Here is a 23,978-nt window from a genome sequence, read left to right as displayed (position 1 = left end):
AAACACACATGCACAAGCACACTCACACACACACTCACTCACTCACTCACACACACTCTCTCACACGCTCACACAAACACACATATATACACACACTCACTCACACGCTCACTCACATGCTCACACATGCACGCACACAAACACACACACACACTCACTTATACACTTGCACACAAACACACACACTCACATGCATTCACACAAACTTACACACACTCACTCACACAATCACACACTCATGCACACAAACACTCACACATGCACGCTCACACACACACACACACACACACTCACTCACACACTTGCACACAAACACACACACTCACACACACTCACATGCATGCACACAAACTTACACACACTCACTCACACAAACACAGACACACACTCACTGACTCATACACACACTCACGCACACAAACACACACACATGCATGCATACAAACACATACACACTCACTCACACAGTTGTATACAAACATACACTTACACACACTCACATGCATGCACACAAACTTACACACACACACATCTCTATGATGTTATAGCTACACTGTTTTAAAAACGGCTCAAATACCGCTAATGAAAAATATTGTATGCATCTTAGCTTTTTAGTGACTCACTCCCAAGCTCTGTTCCAGAGGTGAAGGAGCAGGTGTTTATGAAGAGTCCCGTGTAGAATGCCCCTGATTCTGGGATGTGGTTTGAGAGCCATAGATTCCCAGCAGTCATAGCGGTGATGAGTCACAGAGGTCACAGGGCAAGAAATGACCCCACCCACACTCACTGTACAATCAGCCTTCATAACCGTTAATCATCACAACAGAGAGACGCGTGTAGATCCCCCTGAAGAGCGCTTTAACTTATGTCATTATGATCAATCACACCAACGGACCGCCTTGCAAACACTGATCACATGTGTACTGGACAGTGACACTTTATCTTGGATATGAAATGCTTTTGGGAAGTTTAAACATATCCTGCAGCGTGACATGATATAGTCCAGCTAAAACTATTTTAAACAGCATTATAACACTGCTTCAATACCTATTGCTTGTATTACAGATGCATCAATGTATCTGTTAAAAACAGCCAATGATCAGGGCCGATTACATCTTGTCAATCAAAAAAGGCATCTATAAACGTGTCAGACGTTTATTAACGTACAGCTCATACTGTTCATAAAGAATCACTTTGAGTGACAATGACAGTAGAGTTTGTCAGATTTACACTTCAGGTTTTACACACAGCTGTAACTATCGTAAAGCGCAGGAACATGCTTCGTCATTCACTATTCTGTTCAAAATCAGTGGCAGCATATGTTGATCTAAATAATCTCATAACAGTATAGGCACCAGCGGCTTAAAAACTATATGTTTTTCATTTCAGTATGTTCTGACTAAAATTGTATTTTTTCCACAGCTTCCTTTCCAAATGGTAACCGGATAGAACAAAATAAAAGAACAGTTAATAACCGAGAAACAAGTGACCTGGACTGCGTTTCCCAAAGGCATTGCAAGCTTAAGTTGATTGTAGAGACCACTGGCGCCAAAGGTTTCTTCAATCTACTTAGACTTTCGATGATTTTGGGAAACACAACCCTGGACTGAAAAAAACAAGCCCAAAATAAGGGACTTGCCTCACCCAAAATAAGCCAAAGTAAGCGATTTCAGTTTTTTCCCATATGGGGAAATTTTCATGACAGATCTCATAACAAGCATTATATACAGCTGCCTATGTAAAGAATCGTCTTTCAATAAATCTATTCTTGATATGAAATGTATCTCCAAAAATATTTCACATATAAATTTGAGTACCTACAATCAATTAATAGCCAAAATCATTTGGACTAAACTTCATCTTTTGTTTGCCGAATGAGTTTTATTGTTTTAACTTGCTTATATTCACTAAAAAGAGAGAAGCCCCATTTCTTCAGGCAACAAGAAGTGGTGTCATTCTGAAAATCTTCTGTGATGAACACTTTGGTCTTTGGTTTCATGAAAGAATTATTGGATCAAAATGAACCGGGTGCCAGCATTTCTAAATTATTTAACATTTTCTCTGTGAATAAAATGTTTTAATAATAATTTTAATGTTTTTAGTCCCTGATTGGCTCAACTTTTCACACACAACTTACATTATCGATGCATTCCTTTTGTCATGAGCACAAATGAATGGGAAGACCACATGGAATAATAAATTGGTCACATTAGCAAAACGTTTCAAATCAATTAGTGAAGCCAAAACATTTTTATTCAAATGGTAAATCCACTTAAAAGAAATGGTGAGCAGTAACTGCAGCTAAAGTATACAGTTTACCTTATATGTCAAATATATGTATATTTGAATCAAAAATCTTGATTATGGACATGTTATGTGTCCATTTATATTGGATGTATTCTGAGCTGTTCTGAAATGGTGTTTAACGCACACCTGCGCACATTACATTTACCATATTCAGGAGTGAATTCACTAAGAACGAGAATGATTTGCGACAACTTATTTGCCATTTATTTGCACGTGCTGTCTGTGTTGGTTTAGCTGACAGTTCAGGAAATGATGCAGATCAGGCAATGGCACGAGTGGGGCCACAAACGTACTCAATCTGTGTTCTGATCGTGTGGGCCGGTTATGATCACTGTACAGCACCACTCTCCTACTGTGGTCCAGACACCTGAATCTGCTGAAAGCACCAGTACAAGATCAAACATTTGGATATCTGTAGTTGAAAAGTTGTCTAATAATTTGTCTTTCTTCTACTCGTCGGTCTGTCCTCAGAGCAAACAGAGCTCGTCGTACTCAGACAGGGACACGACAGAGGACGACTCTGAGTCTCTGGAGGACATGGACTTCCTGAGCCGTCAGAAGAAGCTGCAGGCCGAGGCAAAGCTGGCCCTAGCGATGGCCAAACCCATGGCCAAGATGCAGGTGCAGGTGGAGAAACAGAAGCGCAAGAAGTCCCCTGTTGCAGACCTGGTACGTGTGCTCGTCTCACATCTGTCTCACGCTTTCTCACATCACGTTACACGTTTCATTGTGAAGGTTAGCCTTTAAACCACAGCAGAACAACAACAGGAACTCAACCAGAGCAACGGTGTAAATGTTCCACTTTATGGTATCACTAATAGAAAAGCAACGTTCTGCTTTTAAACAGTATGGACACATATACATGAATACGTGTCAGGAAGACGCTGCTTTACCTGAAAATTTGAAGGAAATCGTATGTACATTACTATGCAAAAGTCTTATTTGTAACAAAAACGATTGTTATTTTATATATTCTGCTTTTAGTTGTAGGAAATATCTATCAATAAAATGTCAACATTCCCTTGGTAAGGATAACTGAATAGAAGAAGAATGGTTGAGTCGGTCTGGGATACGTGAAGAGACAGAATAAATAGATCGAAAACTGTGAAAGTTCCCAATAAGCTTGTTAATTGATCAATAAATGAAGACTATTGATGGCATTATTTTTGAAGACATCCTCACTATGCGACATTTTTCACAAGAACTTATTTCAACCCTGTCAAAGTAATTCATATACTTTGAATTTTATCATTTGAATAATATTATCACACAATTTTGATATGCCTTGTAATAAATGACACATTAGAACAGAAATAATAATATGACAAGGTTCGTTCATTTTTCCGTCACATTCAGAATGCCTTATGGGTAAATGTTACAGGATTAACTCGATAATAACGTCTAATAATAGCCTTGGCCAACTAATATCTCACATGGTGAAAAGGTTTTTGCAACAACCGTTCAACCCTTTAGAATACGTTTCAATAGTTTGGGGAGGTGGTGTTCATAATGGTCACAGTAACACTATTAATTACGACACACTAGATGACGTGTATCGGTCCGGTTATATTCAATCACCGGCACTATTACACAAAACTTTGTTACGTATCGACACTTTGCTCTGAAAACACCTCTGTATGTGAGACTCTCGCCAACACAGTTTTGTTGGTCATCGGTGTGGCACTCTTTGTTTGCACTGCTTTCATTCGTCACCCTCTGAACTGAAACTATGACACAAAGACAGGAAGCAGCTGGTAACATGGTAGACATGCTCTTCCTCTAAAACTGAACAAGCTCACAAATGCAGAGCTGTTGAGTTTCACACGGACCGCTTTATAGCTCAACCACAGTATAAAAAAGACTAAACCTTTTCACAAAAACAGACAAAAGTGGCGTCACACCGCTGAGGATGGCCGCATGTTTTCCAGTGTGGGAGTTTGGCTGGACTTCGGTAAACGGGGGGGAATTCAGCTTCCCCTGTGTGTTTGAGAAGTCCTAGCATGCAGCATGAATCACAGCGGTGAACGTGGTGACTACTCATCAGAGTTCAGCCAGTGTCAGATCAGCCCTTCGATCGCCCACACAGACAAAGAGAGAGTGAAACTGAATGGCAGTGTAATGAGAGCACTGGCATTTGCTGATGTCATCAGAACCCCACATCTGTAACGTCACATCAGTCCATCTGATTGAAGCGTCAGGTTTATTTCTGTAGAGCTGTATGAAGGTGGATATTTTGATAGTAAGAACAAAACTGTGCTCTGGTTGTGTAAATTCCTTAGAAAGGCTACAGCAGGACTTCTGAACGGGCATATATGATGATGTTTGTGATCGCAGGTTTTGTCAGCGGGAGTGCCCACAATTAGATCAACTACTTTCACCTCGCTGACAAACCCAATGACCCGCTGCTGTTAATCCTTCATTTAGGAGAACTCTTCAGAATCTCTTAAACCTGTCAAGGACATGCACGGGTCAAATTTCAGCCCATATAGCAGCAGGACAATAAATTGGTGTAATGGATGTTTTTTTAAAGAATAATAATATGCACACGTGTTTTTGTGAGTCATTATTTGTCCCTTAACTTCTAAAACGTTTAAGGTCGAATGTTACGAAGTGAAGATCAGTGCAAGAATGTTATTGAAAGTTTGATAAAAAATATCTATGATTAATTCCAAAATAAATAGAAAAATCGTTTTTGTAACAACCGTTCAAGCCTGTTACGTTCCAAATGTTTTGAGTGCGTGTTCTGCGTTCAGTGACATCATTGTACACAGTTGCACTATTATTTATTTTCTTCTGCTTAAGCGACTTTATTTTTTCATTTGCATTTTTGTTTCATTCTATTTATTCAAATATCATTTATTTGCACTCCATAATTCAAAGGAAAATGAAACGTGCATCCTCTGGAGCATACACTGTAATCCTGTGAAATATCCTCAATTAATACTCAACATAATCAATAACAGCGCTGCAGATGATGCGTGACAGTGCATGACTTCTTCTACAGCTGACTGAAAGCAGTAGATGTGTTCTGTGTACTGGTTTAATGCTTTATTGCACAGAGTGAATTGGAATAAACGTGTATAACGATAAGACGGACTGTGTCTCGTGCAGTGCCACCTGCTGGATCAAGCCTCAACACTGAACACATTCTGTTTTATAAAAACATGGGACGCGTTTATTTGAGTCGGATAAGGGTGAAATGAAGAACACTATACTGAAGAGTTTACCGCCGTGTCAGATTGAAGACGTGATCGTGGAAACTTCACACGGTGATTTACCTGAAGGTGCTGAACTTTCACCATGTGTGATACAGATATTCATCATGTCAAAAACAACCTGCTGTAGTTTCTGTGAGGAGTCAGAATTGTTCTGTTCTTGATTATCCATCAGTTATTCAGTCTGGGAGAACCCCGTTCACACAACGCGACCACTACTGGAGCACAAAATGAACCTGTTCATTTAAAGAGGAATGCTTGTCTCTGTGTTTAGTACATGTCTCTCTGCAACACTTCATAGTGATTGTTATTAAACTCTAAACTGTATAATTGACTGTGATATCCTCTGTGATCTCGCTTTATCCTCGTGTTATAAAATCATTTATTGATTTCTTTAATAAGTGGCTCTGCTTCATGTGAAGTATTGTCAAGTGTAATCTGGGCCGGGTTTATTTTGTGATAATAAGCAGCTGACTGTCCATTATTTGTGTGTCTGTGTGTGTGTGTGTGTGTGTGTGTGTTTTCTCAGCTTCCTCACATGCCGCACATCAGTGAGTGTTTGATGAAGAGGAGTTTGAAACACACAGATCTCAGAGACATGACCCTCGGACAGCTACAGGTCATCGTGAACGACCTGCACTCACAGATCGAGGGTACGACACACACACTGTCATGTCTTTAGTGATTGTAGGTGTTCATGTGTGTTTACTGAATTCATGAAATCCATAGATTACTTTTATTGTATTTATTATAAATGAGATTGTTTAACACAACACATTTATTAATTATTCGTTTTTAATTAATTAATTATATTTTGTGTGTGTGTGTGTGTGAGTGTGTGTGTGTGTGTGTGTGTGTGTGCGTGTTTTTGTGATTTACGAGGACAATTTTGTAAGTTACAAACTGGTAATTACAAGGGTATTATGCTATAAATGTGATTTATGAGGACATTTCTAGTGTCCCCATAATTCAAATCGCTTAAAAATCATACTAAACAATGTTTTATTGAAAATGTAAAAATGCAGAAGGTTTTCTGTGAGGGTTAGGTTTAGGGGTTGTGTTAGGTCTAGAGGATAGAATCTATAGTTTATACAGTATAAAAGTCATTATGTCTATGGAAAGTCCTCATAATGATAGGTAGACCAACATGAGTGTGTGTGTGTGTGTGTGTGTGTGTGTGTGTGTGTGTGTGTGTGTGCGTGTGCGTGTGCGTGTGTGTGTGTGTGATTTCTAAACACTGGACAGAACACACACATTGATTGGTTTGAGTAATTGAGTAACCAAATGATTGATTGATTTACTGAAATATTGATTGATTGATCAGGTCTGAATGAGGAGCTGGTGCAGCTGTTACTGATGCGAGATGAACTGCAGATGGAGCAGGACGCCATGTTAGTGGACATTGAAGATCTGACCAGGTGAACATTTCACACAGACACACACACACACACACACTCAAAAACACTTGTCACAGTGAGACACTTCCAATGGAAGTAAATGGGGTTTATTTCTGGAGGTGTAAAGACAGTGTGTGAAGATTATAATTTAATTAAAACACTTGTATGAATTGTTCTGTTAAACTTGTGTATTATTTGAGCTGTAAAGTTGTTTAAATGATTAGTTATTTTAGGGTTTGTTGACATTATATCATCATGGTGATGAAGTTGTAAAATAGTTTCACACAGATGTGGTCAGTGAGTGATTTAATGACAGTAAAATCATGTTAACACACATATTGTTTATGTCTTGTGTCTATACTTGTGAAACAGTATTTGAATGTTTACAGATTAAACCCCATTGACTTCCATTGGAAGTGTCTCACTGGAACACACATTTGTGCTTTTATTAAAGAAAAGGAGGAACGAGTCCACATTAATGTTTGTGGTAATAAATAATATGAGACAAATGCTGTCGACTGAGATTAACTTGTGTTGAACCCGGAATATTCTTTTAAGAAGGGCTTTTGACACTACACTAACCCAGATTAAGGCCATTCTTAACCCTGGATTATGTAGTCCTACACCAGAGAGAGCAGATCACAAACACAATATTAACATAGTGTGAAATCTGAAACAACAACAACTCAGTATTACATTCTGAAGCTCGAGTAATATTACTGATTGTGTGTGTGTGTGTGTGTGTGTGTTCAGGCGTGCTCAGAGTCAGCAGAAACAAATGTCCGAGAAGACTCTGTCCTCCAAATGAAGCCATCACTCCATCAGTTGTGACACAGGACAGACACATTCCCTTCTGTCATAACAGCTGATGAACGCTCACATTCACGGACCACACAACATCACATTTAGTGGGTCGTCTCTGGATTCCTGCGCTGTGATTGGCCATTGCTTCGTCATACATTTATTTCAATCTTTTATTGTTGCCACATTAAATTATAACTGTCAAAACAAAAGATGGTGGAAAAATATCAAGTGAGAAGCTTAATTTAAATGATTAAAAAATAAAAAATATTTTATGAACAAAATAAAGTAACTGTTGAGATGTTTCAGGTGGACAGTATTTAAAGAAACAAACGCCTCTTTATGATCCGCACAAACTGAAGGTGCTCGAGAGGAAACATGCCTGCCTTGTGAGTCGACTTGTAGCTTTTGGTAACGTTCACTCTGATTGTTTTTCAACATTTTGTGAATGTTGATTCTGACACAAGTGTGTTAATGGCATTTTCATTCTATTGTATTCAGATTCTTTATTTGAGGGACAAGTGCTTATGTACAGATATGTATAAAAAAACTAATAAAACTTTTTCATAAACTATGGCTTGCTTCAATTTTTTATGTGCATATATATATATATATAAAATGATTATAATTATCAGTTCTAGTACTATAATCTGATTATACAAGTGGTATTAATAATTGCCTATAAAATTGTCTCTAACTTCACACAGATGTGGTTATTAAGTGATTTAATGACAGTAAAATCATGTTAACACACATATTGTTTATGTCTTGTGTCTATACTTTTGAATCAGTATTTGAATGTTTACAGATTAAACCCCATTGACTTCCATTGGAAGTGTCTCACTGGAACACACATTTGTGCTTTTATTAAAGAAAAGGAGGAACGAGTCCACATTAATGTTTGTGATAATAAATATTATGAGACAAATGCTGTCGACTGAGATTAACTTGTGTTGAACCCGGAATATTCTTTTTCGTTTTTTGAATATTTGTTGTAGTTTTGGGTTGAAAGATGATTTATAATGAAACTCTATCTGTGTAATTATCAGGCTAATAATATTTACTTGAGTTTCAATGCAATTTAAAAGCTCTTAACTATTCGATCACCACAAGCAATCAAAATGGTCAAAAATAATTTTGAACTCTGAGACATTTTCATCCAAAGGCAACATTAAATGAGTTCATTGAGAATGTTCTGTATCTGGATGAAATGTGTCATTGAAAGTGACGCTTCTTCATAGTGAAACTTTCTTCATGTCTCTGGTTTTGGTTACCACAAGATTAATGAAAGGCAAAATGATTTCTTATTTTGAAAATGAATCTGTATTGTTGGAAATGTGTCCCTCCTACAGATGAAGATGCATTTCTGTATCATCATATCCAATTAGAGAAAGATTATGTGTTACATGACCATTATTATACTGGACATTATTGCAACAAAAATGAATTCTGCATATTTACCAAATGTTTTTCTCAGTTTACGTGCTAAAGGGAACCTGTGAAAGTGCACATTCTGTTCATAACACAACATATTAATGTCCTAATATTCCGAAAACTGGGATCAGATGCCTGTATGCATAATCACATTTGTGTGCATGATTACAAAAGTCCGAAATCCTTTATAATAACTTTCATTCAACAATATTATCAAGCATATTCACATGTTTGACAGATCATTTGTTGAAATATGAATAATGACATATGTCCAGAAAGTTGATTGATATGGTTATACATGATTAATCTGTGAAGCATTATGGAGACACATTACAATGAGGTTTAAATGCTAACACTCATAATGAAGTAATAATGAACATTATTGTTTAAATCACTTATTCATGTTGGTTGATGTGAACTAATGAACACTTTTATTCATTGTTAATCCGTGTCAGCTCATAATGCATGAACTAATGCAGGGGTTAACTCAACTACAAATGTATTAGTAATCTTTGACATTAACCAACATTAATAAGTGATGGGAAATGATTGTTCATTGATGGATTATTATAAAGTGTAACAGCGTTACAGAAAAGTGTCATCATTTGTGGTTATTTGATGATATGATGTGAGTTTGTTTGTTGAGGTTACACTGATGAACACATGAATGTGTCACCGTGTTAATTCCAGTTTCAGTGTCACATCAACAAACCAAAAGAAAAGCACACACAGAGAGAGAGAGAGAGAGAGAGAGAGAGAGTGTTCAGGTTTGACTATAATACATCATAAATGTACTGAAATACATTGAGAAGGGACTTTTTAGTCCTCCTCACTATTTCAAAGACTCATAAATTGATTAAAACTACTATTAGTTTTGTGTGAGGATTAGGGGACAGAAAATGTCATCTTTACTCTATAAAATGTGTGTGTGTGTGTGTTGACTGTTCAGAAGGGATTCCCCGTGTATAAGTTACTGTATATAAGATCATCACTGTCTGTAGATCTCACACTGATTCTGACCTGACCGCACACATCATGAAGTTCTGTGAGTATCATATTAACATAAATCATGACTGTCACATATAACTGTATTACATTATAGAACAATTAATACATTATCTTACACATTCATATATTTGCAACACTACATTTGGTAACAATTGACATTAATGTTGCAGTTGTTAAGGGTTTATAAAAGCAGTTATTAATGACTAATAATTCATTTACAAATGCATTATAAAGTAGTTTTATGCATTTATTACAACTTGCAATAGTTTTTTTGGTTATTGTTATTTTATGTTAAATCCTTGTGCATGAACTAATGTTAACAAACACAACTTTTCATTTTTTCATGTATATGTTAAAATGAACATTCATCTAGATTGATGCGTGCTGTAAAAGTGCTGTTCATTGTTAGTTGGTGATAGTGTTGAAATACACTCTTATTGTAAAGTGTCACTGAAGAACTGAAGTTCAGTATGTTTTAATGTAATCAGGTATGATTACATGGATGAACATGAAGGATTTATTAGTCAATACGAAGAATTCCGTTGCTTTTATGGATTATTATTATTATTAAACCTAAAATGAAGATTTAAAGGAACGTGTACAGTCAGTGAGCTGATGGAACAGGGCACAGTTTACACTCATTATTTACAGATATCTGACAGCAGAATGTCATCACTGCCCATCGACTGAGAGACATGTTTTATTCTTCAGTGTGTTATTATTTCATTTGAAGGTGTTTCATTCTGAACAATGATGTTATAACTTGTTGTCTTTGTGTTGGGTGTCACACAGGTCTTGTGTTTTGTGTAGTTGTGTCTCTTGTGACGGGCACACCAGTGCCTTTAAACACACAAGACTGTGCCACGTGCACAGAGAGCGCCCGATCTCTGCTCCACAACCTCTTACATATCATGGAGAAGGTACCGTAAGCGTTTCTGAAATAACATTCAATAAAAGTTACTCAGCTTTGAAATGTCATTACACTTTCATTCAGATCTTTTCGTAAAGGGGTTTCTACTGTTCTACAGCACCTTTATAAACTTTCATGAATGAATCTGCCCGTGTTCTTTTATTTTATTAAAAGAGTACAGCATGCTGAATAATATAATTAATGAATGTGCATTAAATACTGATCTCTGGTCAAACTGTTAAACTTAATATAATGAAAGTGTTTAATGGAATATTCCGGGTTCAACACAAGTTAATCTCAGTCGACAGCATTTGTCTCATATTATTTATTACCACAAACATTAATGTGGACTCGTTCCTCCTTTTCTTTAATAAAAGCACAAATGTGTGTTCCAGTGAGACACTTCCAATGGAAGTCAATGGGGTTTAATCTGTAAACATTCAAATACTGTTTCACAAGTATAGACACAAGACATAAACAATATGTGTGTTAACATGATTTTACTGTCATTAAATCACTTATTAACCACATCTGTGTGAAACTATTTTACAACTTCATCACCATGACAACATATCACTGGTAACGCCTGCGAGACAAGACAAACGTGCAATGTTTGCTGTCGAATGAGTTGAACTTGTACTGAATTTAATGACTAGTTCATGACAGTCCTTCTGAAGTGTTTCTGTGCTAATGTTGTGATTCGTGTGGATTCAGGAGGGGAGGATGAACCAGGACTTGTTTGCAGGTTTTAACTGCACTGAACAAACAGCACAAATGATTCCACACACTGAAACTGCAGCAGTCTGTCAACCCAACACACCTGCTGTGAGTATTTACATCACTGTTAATAGTGTGTGTGTGCACAACTAATGCTTTACTCTTACTTTATTATTTATTATTCTCTCTCGGATGTCAAAATAAAAGTTGTGAACCACTTAGGGAGCGTTTCAGTATTCTTGGTGTCAAGTTTGGCATCAGTTTCAAAAACCCTACATCACCTCCAACAGGTCAAAATTTGACATACATTATAGCCAGCCAGATCTCATTACAATTATATGAACATCGCTACATTTGTGCAAAATAACATTACATGGTTCATTAGAGGTATTGGGGCAGTTCCGATGTGAAATGTCCACTGAGTGGCGCTAAAAGCGAGTTCAATGTTATCTCAAACAGGTTCTGTAGAGTTTTAAATCAACAAAACTGACCTCACTACCCCAAACCTTAAACCTAAACCTCCCCATAGTGTCAGAAACAGCAAATGTGAGATGAAAAACACAATTGTGTCATTTTGTGGTGCTTCTGTGACACTTTGAGTTCACGTGTGGACTCGTGTGCTCTTCAGGACTCGTACCCGCTCCTTTACATCAGTCGAGCAACCGCACAATTTCATCACACAAGCTTGTAAATGTAGATGATTATGTAATGCAAACGTGACCTATCGTGTCCTATAGGGTGAAAAGTAAGTGTTTATGAACTGATAATCTGCTGTTTTACTCGTGATTTGTGTGAAAGTGAATAAAGTCATCATTGATGTAGCACCTCTAGTGTTTATTTCATCATACTGTACAGCAAGACACGTAATAATAATTTTGCAAAAACTTTAGCGTGATTAGGTTGAATTTAGCTCATAACTATTGAACCAGATTATCTAGAATTGATGGCAAGAACTCCAGACAGAACGTGAGGTTGTATCTTTACAGCACTTTGATTCATTGACACAGTTCCCTGAGAATGGAGTCGTTTGGTTAACCACGTAAACATGCCCGTGAATAGTGTTTATCTTTAGAATGACAGATTTGAAGTGTTCAGCATCATGTCCAAAATGGCTTTAATGAGGAATTGGTCAAAATTAATAGTCACATAATTATAAAAAGGTAGTTCTTAAAGCATCTAAACTACTTTTCCAATATCACCACTGAAGTTGCTGTGAGCAAACAGTTCTCTGTGACATTCACACATTTATGCCTTTTATGTGTTTGGCTCTATAGTTGCTGCTTACAGTCACTTTTAAGTTAGTGCATCACAATAGCTATTTAAACTCCATTATTAATACTGTAATGGTTCCCCTTTCCTTTTAGAATACGACCTGCTCAAACCAACAGAACTCTTCATTCAGTGCGGTAAGATCATGAATGTATTAGTGAATTACACATTCTGGCTCTATTGTTCATTTCTGTCTAATCGTAACAGTTACAGTTTAGATGATCTGTTGGTGTTATTATTTCACAGACGGCGTGTATGAGGAGCATCAGTGATGATCTGTACTACTATTACACCTTGTTGAACTCATATGTTCAGACAGACAGCTACAAACACTCTAAGCAAGATCTTGAACCTGTTATAACATCTACAGAAAACCTCAAGAAAGTAAGTAAACATTTTCTACAACACTGGGTTTTAACTGACCACATTCATTTGAATGGCTGTGTTCAGATTAGTATACTCCCACACTACTCTACTATTTGGCATTATATACGTATGGATACAGTACACAGGATGCTCATTTTCTATACATTGTGTCCCTGATTTACTACATATGCCAAAACAGAGCACACTGCACAGAATCTTAAATAAATACATTGTTTTTCTGTTCAGAGTATTTGCTGGTCAAGGTATTGTTTTCGTCATTCATGTAAATGTATGGTGAAAATATGGTGCCAATAACACATAATTCTGTTTCATTTTAAGTGTTTGCGACAAAAGTGTACACATCTGTCAACTGAGCCTGCGCTGCAAGAGGTGAGTTCCATATGAATATATATATATATATATTGTAATTCTATACTTATTTAATTATATAGAATATCATTTTTTTGTACAATCTTCTAAAGTGATTTTCTGCCGTATTTGTGTGCAGTGGGTGGTGTGGCGCGGCTCGTCGTTTGACGATCGTTTATCGCTGTGTAAGACACTGAAAGGCTTCCATGTGCGCACCATCACCATCAACAGAGCGCTCAGGTACATCACCTCCGGAGACTACAGGAAGTGATGTCATTCACTACTCACCTTTCTTCATCAGTAATCAAAATCACATGACTATACATGATCAAACTGCACTAGCACATCAACTCTGATGGAAATCAGTGTATAACACCTGTTTATAAGCTACAGTACTGACAGTACAACTTGTGATGCTTTGATATTTGTATAACTTCATGGTGAACATGTTTATGTTAATTATTGAACCTATTTATTTCTGGTAAATTATTTATTTGCATGTATGTTATACTATTATATAACACATTATTTATGGACTATTTATTAAAATATTTGTGGTTAAAAAAAACTATTTTGTGTTTGTGTCAAAACAATTATTTGTGTGGATGATACCAAAGAATATGAATATACATATACAATTCCTATGATTAAATGTCAGAAAACATTCCCTGTCTTAGGTCGGCTAGGATCACTACTTTATTTTAAGAATGTGAAATGTCAGAATAATAGTTGAGAATTATTTATTCACTTCTGCCCACAAATGTTCTATCGGATTGAGGTCAGGACTTTGTGATGACCACTCCAAAACCTTGACTTTGTTGTCCTAAATGCATTTTGCCACAACTTTGGAGGTATGCTTGGGGTCATTGTCCATTTGAAAGACCCATTTGTGACTGAGCTTTAACTTCCTGTCTGATGTCTTGAGATGTTGCTTCAATATATCCACATCATTTTCCTTCCTCATGATGACATCCATTTTGTGAAGTGCACCAGTCCCTCCTGCAGCACCCCCACAACATGATGCTGCACCCCCATGCTTCATGGTTGGGATGCTGTTCTTCACTCTTTTTCCTCCAATCATAACGATGGGCATTATGGCCAAGCAGTTCACATTCTTGTTTCATCAGACCAGAGAAGAGATCTTTGTCACCATGTGCACTTGCAAACTCTAGTCTGGTTTTTATGGTGGTTTTGGAGCAGTGGCTTCTTCCGATATAGGACATGTTTTACTGTGGATATAGATACTTGTTTCCTCCAGCATCTTCACAAGGTCCTTTGCTGTTGTTCTGGGATTGATTTGCACTTTTCACACTAAACTACGTTCATCTCTAGGAGACAGAATGCGTCTCCATTCTGAGCGGTGTGATGACTGTGTGGTCACATGGTGTTTATACTTGTGTAGTATTGTTTGTACAGATGAATGTGGCACCTTCAGTTATTTGGAAATTGCTCCAAAGGATGAACCAGACTTGTGGAGGTCCAAAAAAAGATTTCTGAGGTCTTGGCTGATTTCTTTTGATTTTCCCATGATGTCAAGCAAAGAGGCACAGAGTTTGAAGGTAAAATACATCCACAGGTACACCTCTAATTCAGTACACCTCCTATCAGAAGATAATTGGCTAATTGTCTAAAGGCTTGACATCATTTTCTGGAATTTTCCAAGCTGCTTAAAGGCACAGGTCCCAGGGTTTCCCAGCAGAACTTTGCTAAGAGCATCACACTCTGTGCACCGGCTTGTCATTTTCCAACAGTGCATCCTGGTGCCATCACTTCCCCAGGTAAACGGTGCACACATGCACAGCCATCTTTTATGTGATGTAAAAAAAAAACGGGACTTATTGGACCAGGCGACCTTCTTCCACTGTTCCGATGCTTGCATGCCCATTGTAGGCACTTTCAGTGGTGGACAGGGTTCATCATGGGCACTCTGACCAGTCTGCAGCTACGCAGCCCCATACGCAGCAGGGTATGATGCACTGTGTGTTGTGAAACATTCCTCCCCTGAAACATTTTCTCTGAGTTGTGCCACAGTAGGCCTTCTGTCATTTCAGACCAGATGGGATAGCCTTCATTGCCCTTGCACATCGATGAGCCTTGGCCGCCCAACTCCCTGTTGCCGGTTTGTGGTTTGTCCCTCCTCTGACCACTGTCGGTAGGTATGTCACCTCTGCTGAAAAGTCTTGCCGTTTCAGAGATGCTCGATCCAGTCATCTGGCCATAACAATTTGGCCCTTGTCAAAGTCGCTCAGGTCTTTATTCCTGCCCATTTCAACACATTCACTATGAGAACTGATTGTTTGCTTATCATCTAATCTACCCAGACCTTGACATCTGGCCTTGTTAAGAGAGGATCAACGTTAATCTCTTCACCTGTGAGTGGTCATCAGTGTATCAATCACTATGTCCATGACATTAAAGCGCAACAGATTCAGAAAGCACAAAAAATGTTGAGCTATTTTATCTAAGCACAAACGCAACATTTCGAACAGAATTATCCATTATTTTAGAGGATTATCTGCATTAACCTGAGCTGCAGATGTTCTTGCTTTTCATCTGTGTCTGCATGTTGAGTTCAGACACACTGAAGAAGATCTGTGAAGTTCTCGTGTTGGTGAATGTGTCCGCTTATTAACATTTTCTGATTGAACTTATTTCCTTTGAATCCGCTCGTAACCAGCAAAGTTTAAACTCTTGTTTAAGCACAGCGGTTGATTGACAGGTGAAGGGTGGCGCTTTGCTGTGTTCTGGGACACATTCAGGACAGATTAGCATTTACACCTCAAATGTGATGCGGTCACGTGCATTTTTTACCACATCCGTATGCAGTTATTGTGATCCAATCACAAAACATATTAGACCCCTTATTGACCTGTATTTAGCGCTGACCACATGTGATCCGATCAGCTGAAATCAGCTTAATACCGGGTGTAAATGGGGAAAAGGGGAGTGGGGACTGGCTTTCAGTGACTAAAGTTCACACGGTACATTCCACAGTTAACTTCTCTTTGAATATAAATGACAACTTATTGGACTAATCTACATCTACTACATTCAACTAAACTAACACACAAACACAGGATAGTGAACGGGCTTTAACAGAAATGCATCTGGACTGTAGCAGAGAAAAAGGAACTCATATGGATCTTATGTGGAGTCTCTAGATCTTGGAATGAGACTTTGAACTCTCCAGTGCAAACAGAACTGCATTTTGTGCAAAAATGGACAATTGGAAACAGCCGTGACCAGCTAGTTAATTTTCCAATGATGCATCATACTACTGTAGTTGTTGTATGGAAAACACACCCCTGGTTGGTTTGAAAAGGTGTGATGCCTGTACAGCCTGTACTTATGACCATTCAGATGTTGCATTGTGCCATCATTTCAATGACAATTAATCCTTGTGTGTCAATACTAAAAGTTAATCATAGGTGCTTCAAGGACAAAATGTCCACATCAAAAACTGCCATAATATTATATATATTATTATTTTTCACTTTCAGTAAGGTAATTTTAACCAACATCAATCCTGATCATAACTACCAAATATTCACTTATTTTCAGGATTTTAACCCTTTAAATGCCAGTTTGTTTATATAATGCCATATATATATATATTCCATATACTAAACGCTAAGGGGAATTTTGGGGGGGATTATCAAAGTCTGGGATATGTCAAAGATTAGCAACAACATTGATTTTGATGTATTATAATTTTTTTGTGTAGTCAGATTAAAAAAAAAACCCACGCAGGACCTTAAGAGGACAAAAATGTTTGCATCCAAAAACTGCCATAAAAAATATGACATATTAATATTATTTTCCACTTTTAATTACTTTTTTTTTTTTTTTTTAACCAATGTCAGTCCTGATCATAACTACCAAATATTCATACATTTTTTGGATTTTAACCCTTTAAATGTCAGAACAAACTCTGACATCCATACCAACACACACACACACAATGTTATCTGCATTATTATTCAGTTGTCCTGCAGGTCTCTATAATACAGGAAACAGAGAATAGGGGAAAAGGATGTATTTGCTCCATAGGATAAACATGAGGGAAATGGCGCAATCTGGTGGAAAATATTACAAATGTACATTTTGAAGTCTGGGCTCTGGAATGAAAGTATAATATCATAGAATTTGTGATTTTATGCTTTAATGGCACTGGGGTCAAATATTGCAGTTTTAATGGGTTTCAATGGGGACATTTTTGTCCTGAAGATCCCGAGTGTGACTGTTGTGTACACAGTGTGTTATAGATGTATTATAGGTTGAAATATATAAATTCCCCAAAAAATACACAGCTTTGGCAAAATGTAAGCCGTTGGCATTAACCAAAATGATCGAAAATAACTCAACTGAAAAAGTCGAAAATGTCCTGAAGGTTGCACATTTTCCCCTTCACAAAAATGCATGGTTTTGTTATTACAGTAAAAACTACTATAATACAATGTTTATTTCAATCAGCATAAAGGCTCCTATAAATACTGCTATGATGTATAAATACTTTCATGAAAATAACCGTAATGGTCCTGAAAATAGACTTCATTTCATATTTGGAAAATATAATTGCAAGGACATTTTCTTGACAGGTTTAGTGACATTCTGCAGTTACAGTAAATATTTTCACCACTTCTTCAAATCTGTTTATTTACAGACAAATCAGATGATGAATCGAATTCCCTCAAAATACACAGATTCTCCTGAGAAAGTACATCATATGAAAGATAAACTGATGAAGTGCTTTTACACAAATATTCTCAACCAATATCGCATTACACCACTTAACGTCTATAAAAACTAACTTTTTCAATTCATTTTCAAGTACGTTTGAAAAGTTTCTTGATATGAACCTGTGGTCATTGAGATCAGTACGTCTTCTGGAATGTGTTTTGCATCAAAACATGAATTTCATGAGATGATGTGCTGTAATGTCACAGTTACATCGGTCGTAACAGAATGACAGCGCCTGAGATCACAATAAGTGTCTAAAAACACATTTGCACATTATTATCATAGCTCATAAATCAGTAAACATCAATAGTGCAGAAGCTCTTTTATAACCAACAATAAAATATGTACATCTACAAAAATCTACAGTAGTAAAAAAAACATGCAGTCAAGAATTCAGTTCAATTATTGAGATGTAAACAGCACCAGATTCTAGAATCACCACAAGCCTTGTCGGATTCACACGATTCCACCTTTCATTGCGTTCTCTAAGGAAAAACAGTGGTTAAAATGACGTTTCTGACAGTGTTTGTACACCTGATGATTAGCTGGACCCTCCTGAGGCATTCTGTGTTTTATAGTGGTTGTTGGGGGTCAGAGGTCACAGACAGTATGAATCGAGGCAGGTGGATGAATGTGATCAAATCTCAGAGTTCACACGTCTGCCATCCGATTCATTTATCTGAATTGTTTCGTAGCATCTCTGAGAAAACATAAGACAGACACAAATATTTCAATGTGAATATATATTTTACAGCAGGGCAAAAACAATCTTAAACACAAATAATAAAATGCAAATACACATATAATTGTGCATTGTTAGGATAGAAAAATAACTAAACTTCACAGACTACTTTAATCTCGTGCGACCCTGTGTGCACGTGTGTGGACGTTGTATTTTGGCTTCGCTACACAACACATAATTGAAATGAATTTGACTGTTCAGAAGACTCTAGACTGTCATTTAAGTGTTAAACTTCTGGTGCACTGCATCACGTGACACGACAGCGTGACGTTGATTTCCATGAAGTGCTCCAACAAAAGTGCCGCTGGTCAGAAACCTCTTTAAGTTTCCATGGAAACCTGTTTGGTCCATAAAAATCTGTTTTTCATGTCAGAAACTCCTGGACACATAATAAACAGTCTGATGAATAAAATCTGAATTTTATAGCTTTTGGCATTATTTCAAATGTCTTAATCCCGCTGTCCACATATGAGGACATCCATATTTAGGAAAACTGTTTGCTCTAGAATATCTTGCATGTTTATTAGCTGCTGATCGTTGTAATTCACAAAGGGAATCTGAAAAAGCTGTAAAAGTTCATTTCATACTCTGAATTAGATACAGCAATGCATGATGTCACTCACCGTCCAGCACAGCCATGACTTCATTGGGCACGTCATCGTTGTCTTTCAAACATGTATGAAGCTCCTGGATTCTTGCCTGTCCTTTGGGTTGTCTTCTTCTCCAGCGGTCCAGCATGTTGAACTTGAGCATGGTCACGTCCTCCTCTCCCTCCTCCAGCTCCTCCAGATCCTGTTTACTGAGGCTGAGGTAGCTGATGGCCATGATCCTCCACTCTTTCCCCATGCACTTGGCCACCTGCATCAGCTGCTGGTCAGTGAGGTCAGCGGACACGGCCCGCTTACAATCTGAACACACATTGTGTCCATCAAATACACGTGTGTGAAACGATGACTTCAACAATCAACAGCTCAACGTGAACGATCGATTCATTTCTCTCAACCACAATACTTCATTTATATTCTGCTTTCATGAGGACGTCTTTTTTTAGCCTCATTCAAAAGTGGATCTTATAACATGGACATTAAATGATCTTGTAGTTCCACACATTCATAGAGTTCAACTGTCAGTGCCGTTCCCTTTCTTAATCATTATACATCATCATATATTCAAATGATGATTTATTAACACTCATTATATGTCTCACAGACACACTTTCTGATGCCAAAGACCCCAAAATATGATATGACCCCAAAATATAAGCAGCTCATGAGTTATTGATATTACAAAGACAACATTTAATTAAATAATTGCCTTTTATGTTCCACTGAACTAAAGATTAAATAAATCATTAAAATATTATCTGGAAAATATGTTCCTTGAATGAAGTATTTTTCTACTACAAAATGTTGTTAGATGTATAAATCTGAAGAGAAACAATTGAACAATAATTTATATTAAATCCTATTTGTTTAATATGTTTCACACACACACACACAATTAATCCTTAGCCAGATGTCATAATCATGAAAGCTGTTATCAGAAATGTCTATGGACCCCTCAGCACCTCCTTGTGTGTGTCCCGGAGAGTAACATATAAGCGGTGTTACCTGACTCATCGATGTATCGAGCTTTCTTCTTGGGTTTGTTCCCGAGTTCCTCCTCTAATGTGCTGCTGTGTCTCTTTCTGCCTGTACAGAGTGTGACGGAAAAACATTCTTAAATATTCTGGATTCTATAAATCGATACGAAAGACAGAGAGAGAGACTGTACACACCTTGAGTTTGTTTCGGGGGGGAATCCACATTATGCACACAGTCTCCTATAAAAGACAAATATTGCACATAAACACGGGTCATTCTCAGCACACACATTTCACGGTCTAGTGCGGTACACATAATGAGAGGAAATGCAGAACTGGTCAATCCCTGCACTTCCTGTTCAAACAAAAATAATGTTTCCTTTCTGACAACTACTTTTTAAATCCCCTACTACATGTTTTCTTTTTCTGCTCATCAAATTCTCATCTGTCGTCTCACACACACACACACTCACTCACTCACACACACACACACACACACACACACACACACTCTCACACACACACACACACACACACACATCAGCTGTCACTCAAACAGATGTACGTATGAATGTTATTCATGTTTTAAATGTTTTCCACTTTAATCAATTTAATTAAGAAAAATCCAAGAGATGTAATTTGATTACAAGAGTGAACTTTTTGGTTAAAAAAGTAATTAGATTACAGTAACTAATAATGTGTTTAGTAAGTAATATAACAGTGCTGACATCATATTTAAGGAGTAATGTTTTGAACAGACACAAGCTTCTCTTACAGACTTAAACAGCAGGGGGGAGCGGGGCTCAAACTAACATGGGACGACTTTTAACATACGTGATTTAAACGTTTCCACACACGCGGGTGAACTGACACTTCATTTGTTTACTTGTTGCCATATCAACACTGTGTAGAGGTAAAACTGCGGCAAAAAAAAAAAAAAAAAACTGAAGATATCGCCAAAAGATCATTTTAAAGTAGCAAAAGTAAAAATTCACACCATTTTTTTAATCTCAGTTTTTTGTGTTTATTTAAAATAAGATAAACTTGGTATCTTTTAATCTCCAATCTGTTAGCATCTTACATAGTCCTTTAATTGTCAGACAGCAGCAGAAGTGACCAGCCAGCTTAAAATCCCAGTTGCACTGACGGGGCATGCTGTAACACTGCGACAATGTGCCCCAATTCCCAAAAATGATATTCAGTTCCATGCAGTCAGATATGTCATTTACATCATTCCCCATGTGTGTTTGTGCTTTATCAATCCATGCAATAAATGACTTTAATTGACAAAGGATTTTATCTTCTACTTCTGGTTGTTAGAGGGGGATTTTAGGCCATCATGTTACACGTGCCCCTCACCTGTTACAATGTGTCCCGCCAATGGGGCACGCTGTCACATTTCACGTTCCTTCTTTCCATGAGATACATTGTATGCATGAAACAAGACCGCATGTATGGACCAGACATGTCAAATGAATGTGAATACTTTGAGGCCCAAGCGCATTTACACAAACTTAAGAAAACCAAAAAATTTAAGTTTGTGCCCCTCTCTCTCCTATTTCATTGTGCTTACACTTATTTTGGCTCTACAGTTCAGCTCTGTTATTAGTAATCACAATCCATGTTTTAAAGATGTCTTTTATTTTGGCACAATGTGGTGAACAGGGACTAGAAACGGTTCAAGGAACGAAAACCAAAAACAACTTTTTTTCTATTTCTTTTAAGACTTTTACACATATATAAAATTGCTACATGTACTGCACATTTAATCCAGTTGTTATTTACATGCTTATCATATTTCCATGTGTAGGACACACCTTCAAACAAGCTTTTCCTTATTAATCGCCAACTCTTATTATAAAACACTTCAGAAACTGTTCCATTTTTTAGTTCTATCTGGTTACGTGATGAAAGGCATCAGGTAAACGCCTTAAGTGTTTTTTATTTATTTATTTTCTTAATCCCCTTTTCTGCCCAATTCCCACTACTTAGTAGGTCCTCGTGGTGACGCGGGTGGCGGAGGACAAGTCCCAGTTATCACGTGACTCCATGACACAGCATGTGGAGACTAAGATCGAATAAGGAGTGAGAAACAGTGACGATGAGTTCAAAGAAACACTCGCCGACTGACAGCGCTGACTCAAAGCTCGTCAAACTCAACTGGCTCATAACACATAAAAATTGTCTTTTGTCGTCACCTGCAGGCTCAAATCTTTAATGTCACAGGGAAAAATGAAAAGACATAAATCTATCTGCTCTCTCAGTTTAGATCGGCATGAACACAAGTGGAGCGATACAAGCCGTGAAGTGTGTTTGGAGACATCAGCACTCATGGAACGTCTCGTCCAATCAGATTCGAGGACCAGAACTAACTGCTGTATAATAACTTTTACCACAATCAGATAATAAGGAAATAGTAAGTATATGAATTATTACATGTAGTGCGTTAGGTTTAATAATGGTAAATAACTGCTAGTACTTTGTAAGGCTGTACTGGAGGTGATAAGCATTAATATATCACGTGTTATTCACTGAATATTTCAATGTCTATGGCGGTTATGATCCCGTTGCTCTACTACACCTGGGAAAATGTCAGTTCTTGGATGATCAGCAGTGTCCTTTTCACATGAAAATCAATGAGTACATAAATAAATATGTTTTCACAAATGTGACCTCTCATGATGTCATACCCTCTCTGATGGTGGCGGTCCATACAGTATGACCAGATTCAGCATCCATTAGAGAGAGTTTGAATGGAGGACTTTCCTCAAAGAACACCTCGAAGTATCCCTTCAGCTCCACGACTGCGGGGCTGAACAGCATGTCCTGCACACAAACAGAAGATGTCCTGAAACACTGCACTACTGAGCACACTTCACCTCACCGATCACGTCTGCTGTCGCTCACCTCTGGTGTGATGTGGCCGACCGGGTCGCTGGTGAGCCGGTACTTCCTGTTCTCTTCTAGAATGCATGTAGGTGGCTTGTATACTTGGACATACTTCTTGTTGCTCCTGCATTTGTTCGCCCGCTGAATATCCTTTCTGATGTTCTGCGCATGGTTACAACAGAAAGGATCAAATATTATTTATGTAGAACCCCCGTTATTTTCTGCGGTGCAG

At 37.6% G+C, this 23,978-nt stretch overlaps 3 protein-coding genes across 5 annotated transcripts in view; 2 read left to right on the top strand and 1 right to left on the bottom strand.

Moving 5' to 3' along the window:
- schip1 (schwannomin interacting protein 1) overlaps positions 1 to 8,288 on the top strand; it is a 129,942-nt gene extending 121,654 nt beyond the window's left edge. For all 3 annotated transcript variants that reach the window (XM_052109985.1, XM_052109986.1, XM_052109987.1), the window contains 4 exons: positions 2,779 to 2,976; positions 6,052 to 6,175; positions 6,847 to 6,940; positions 7,673 to 8,288. In XM_052109985.1, coding sequence (XP_051965945.1) covers positions 2,779 to 2,976; positions 6,052 to 6,175; positions 6,847 to 6,940; positions 7,673 to 7,727 — 471 coding nt within the window. In that variant the 3' untranslated portion in view covers positions 7,728 to 8,288. The remainder of the gene's footprint in view (positions 1 to 2,778; positions 2,977 to 6,051; positions 6,176 to 6,846; positions 6,941 to 7,672) is intronic.
- Positions 8,289 to 10,189: 1,901 nt separating this feature from the next.
- il12a (interleukin 12a) lies at positions 10,190 to 14,064 on the top strand. The gene is made up of 7 exons (XM_052109540.1): positions 10,190 to 10,199; positions 10,955 to 11,082; positions 11,787 to 11,897; positions 13,154 to 13,195; positions 13,305 to 13,442; positions 13,764 to 13,814; positions 13,933 to 14,064. Exons 1-7 carry the CDS (start codon positions 10,190 to 10,192, stop codon positions 14,062 to 14,064), a joined length of 612 nt encoding a protein of 203 aa, XP_051965500.1.
- Positions 14,065 to 18,075: 4,011 nt separating this feature from the next.
- Positions 18,076 to 23,978, bottom strand: part of si:dkeyp-97b10.3 (uncharacterized) — a 46,437-nt gene continuing 40,534 nt past the window's right edge. The window contains exons 10-15 of the mRNA XM_052110208.1: positions 23,765 to 23,908; positions 23,548 to 23,683; positions 21,053 to 21,097; positions 20,886 to 20,966; positions 19,899 to 20,183; positions 18,076 to 19,233 (exon numbers count right to left, since the gene is read on the bottom strand). Coding sequence (XP_051966168.1) covers positions 19,205 to 19,233; positions 19,899 to 20,183; positions 20,886 to 20,966; positions 21,053 to 21,097; positions 23,548 to 23,683; positions 23,765 to 23,908 — 720 coding nt within the window. The 3' untranslated portion in view covers positions 18,076 to 19,204. The remainder of the gene's footprint in view (positions 19,234 to 19,898; positions 20,184 to 20,885; positions 20,967 to 21,052; positions 21,098 to 23,547; positions 23,684 to 23,764; positions 23,909 to 23,978) is intronic.

The sequence above is a fragment of the Xyrauchen texanus genome, chromosome 38 (assembly GCF_025860055.1).
Source record: "Xyrauchen texanus isolate HMW12.3.18 chromosome 38, RBS_HiC_50CHRs, whole genome shotgun sequence".
Lineage (NCBI taxonomy): Eukaryota > Metazoa > Chordata > Actinopteri > Cypriniformes > Catostomidae > Xyrauchen > Xyrauchen texanus.
Note: the sequence above shows the minus strand (reverse complement) of the source record. Positions and strands in the feature narration are given on the sequence as shown.